Source organism: Corvus brachyrhynchos, unplaced genomic scaffold (assembly GCF_000691975.1).
Source record: "Corvus brachyrhynchos isolate BGI_N302 unplaced genomic scaffold, ASM69197v1 scaffold59, whole genome shotgun sequence".
NCBI lineage: Eukaryota > Metazoa > Chordata > Aves > Passeriformes > Corvidae > Corvus > Corvus brachyrhynchos.
The window spans coordinates 5,914,199-5,916,068 of NW_008246054.1; the positions used below are offsets into that span (position 1 = coordinate 5,914,199).

At 46.0% G+C, this 1,870-nt stretch overlaps 1 protein-coding gene across 2 annotated transcripts in view; it reads right to left on the reverse strand.

The window, feature by feature from the left end:
* The window catches only part of CIZ1 (CDKN1A interacting zinc finger protein 1), a 17,546-nt gene extending 17,287 nt beyond the window's left edge, over positions 1 to 259 (reverse strand). For both annotated transcript variants that reach the window (XM_017745608.1, XM_017745609.1), the window contains exon 1: positions 76 to 259. In XM_017745608.1, coding sequence (XP_017601097.1) covers positions 76 to 244 — 169 coding nt within the window. In that variant the 5' untranslated portion in view covers positions 245 to 259. The remainder of the gene's footprint in view (positions 1 to 75) is intronic.
* Positions 260 to 1,870: the final 1,611 nt, after the last annotated feature.

A 1,870-nucleotide genomic window follows, 5' to 3' on the forward strand; every position in this document is an offset into this window, starting at 1 on the left:
AACCATGGTATGGTTTCAGTCCAAGAGGATGATTAAATAACTCCAGTAAGTAAGCGTTTCCCATAACGACAGTACCTTGCATCTGCTGCATGAGTAAGGCCCGCTGAAGCATAGGATTGGCATTGAGCAGCGACGGCTGATTTGTTGCCCGTAAGCTCAGCATCTGTTGCTGCTGCGGTGGCGGCAAACCCCTGGAAAAGAAGGCATCTATCATGAGAATCCAATAAAAACTGTACCCTTCCATTCCAGGCACCTAGCAAGCATAAAACAGAGGAGCAAACAGCTGAAATGCTCATATGCATGCATGAAAAGACACCATGCACTGGCACTGTATCCTCTTTCCTCCACTCTCCTAGAATTTCCAAAGCTGTCAGATTGTCTATCAAAGAATTTGAGGTCAGAGACAACTCCTTAGCACCAAGCCCACATAGAGCCTCCCAAGCAGCATAAAAAAAGCCCAGGAGCTGACTGCGGTTCTACAGAATTATGCAGCACCCGTCAGGAGAAATGAGTGATCTAGATCAGCAGCTACATTTAACACGACAACGAAACAGAAGTTCTAAAAAACAGGGAGTTTTCACAGTGGCTTAGAGCTCATTTTCCCAAAATCAACACCTCCCACACGGAGCCAGACAGGTCAGAACTGTCAATGGTGCCCCCTAACTGCAAGAACCAGATGGAAAAATAAACCACGGCCTTCATATTTAAAACACGAGGAGGAAGAAGCAGCAGAGAACTCTCCAGTTCTAAGGAGGGTGGAGCAGACGTGAAAGAAAAGTCTGAAGAAACTGGCAAGCACTTCTTCAGGCGATTGCAAGGTCAGGCCCACCTCTATGTACGCTGCTGACACAGCTAAATCTGTCAGGGCTGAAAAGAGGTACCAACATGGATTGAAATATCCACTCTGACAAAAAAAACCCAACCCTTTTAACAGAATTCACAGCAGCTCATCTTCACATTTGCTGCTCTAGATTGTTCCAGTCTCTGAGGCGAGATATTTATACCACAAAAATCATACTTTTAAAGGTGTAAGATGCAGCCGTGCTACCTAGCAGCCAGCCCCTTACTGGCATTTTAAGTGCAGCTTTTTTTATAGTATAAAACATATAAAAATGGTAAAAAGATTTGCAGGTTCATATTTCTAGTAAAACAGAAAAATTCCCACGTTTACCTCAGAGACAAATGCCTTATAAGGATAAAATAATACAATAATTCCTTAAATAACAAATTAACTTTCTTCTTAAATTCACATACCATTGCTTCGAATTTGCAAAGAATAAGACTTTAAAGATAACAGTAACTGCAAATAAACGCATAATTTTGGAGAATTTCTGTTGGTTCTACAAATCTCAGCTCATCGGGGACAGCTGCTCCTATCTAAGTTGTTTTACATCTTGCATTTTTTAGGAAAACCGTGGCTATTTTCTGGCAAATGTCCTTCTCCTTTCACAAACAAAACATTATTTTCTCCGTCCCCTCCCTGCCCCACCGTGCTCAGCCACAGCCTAAGCGCTGGTGCCACTGCAGAAATAAGTTTAATCATCACACCCAGACCAGCAGACGCAGCCAGAGAAAGAAAATAAATAAACAGTTTAAGTTCAACAATAAAACAATAAAGTGCTCTTGTCTACTGAGGGTGGCTCCGCTGTGTGCTGTGTTTCTGCAGGAGAAGGCGTTTTCCCTGAGCCCCGGCTGCCCTGCCCGCCCTGAGGGGCGACGCTCGGCTCGGAGCATCCACCCACCCACCGCTCCTACACAGGCTGCCCGGGTCACCCATGGGCTCTCGGGGACTCCAGCCCCAGAGGGCGGACAGGGATCCCCGGAGCGCTGAGGGGACACGGCAAGTCCCCACAGGGGCAGCCGCCCGCCC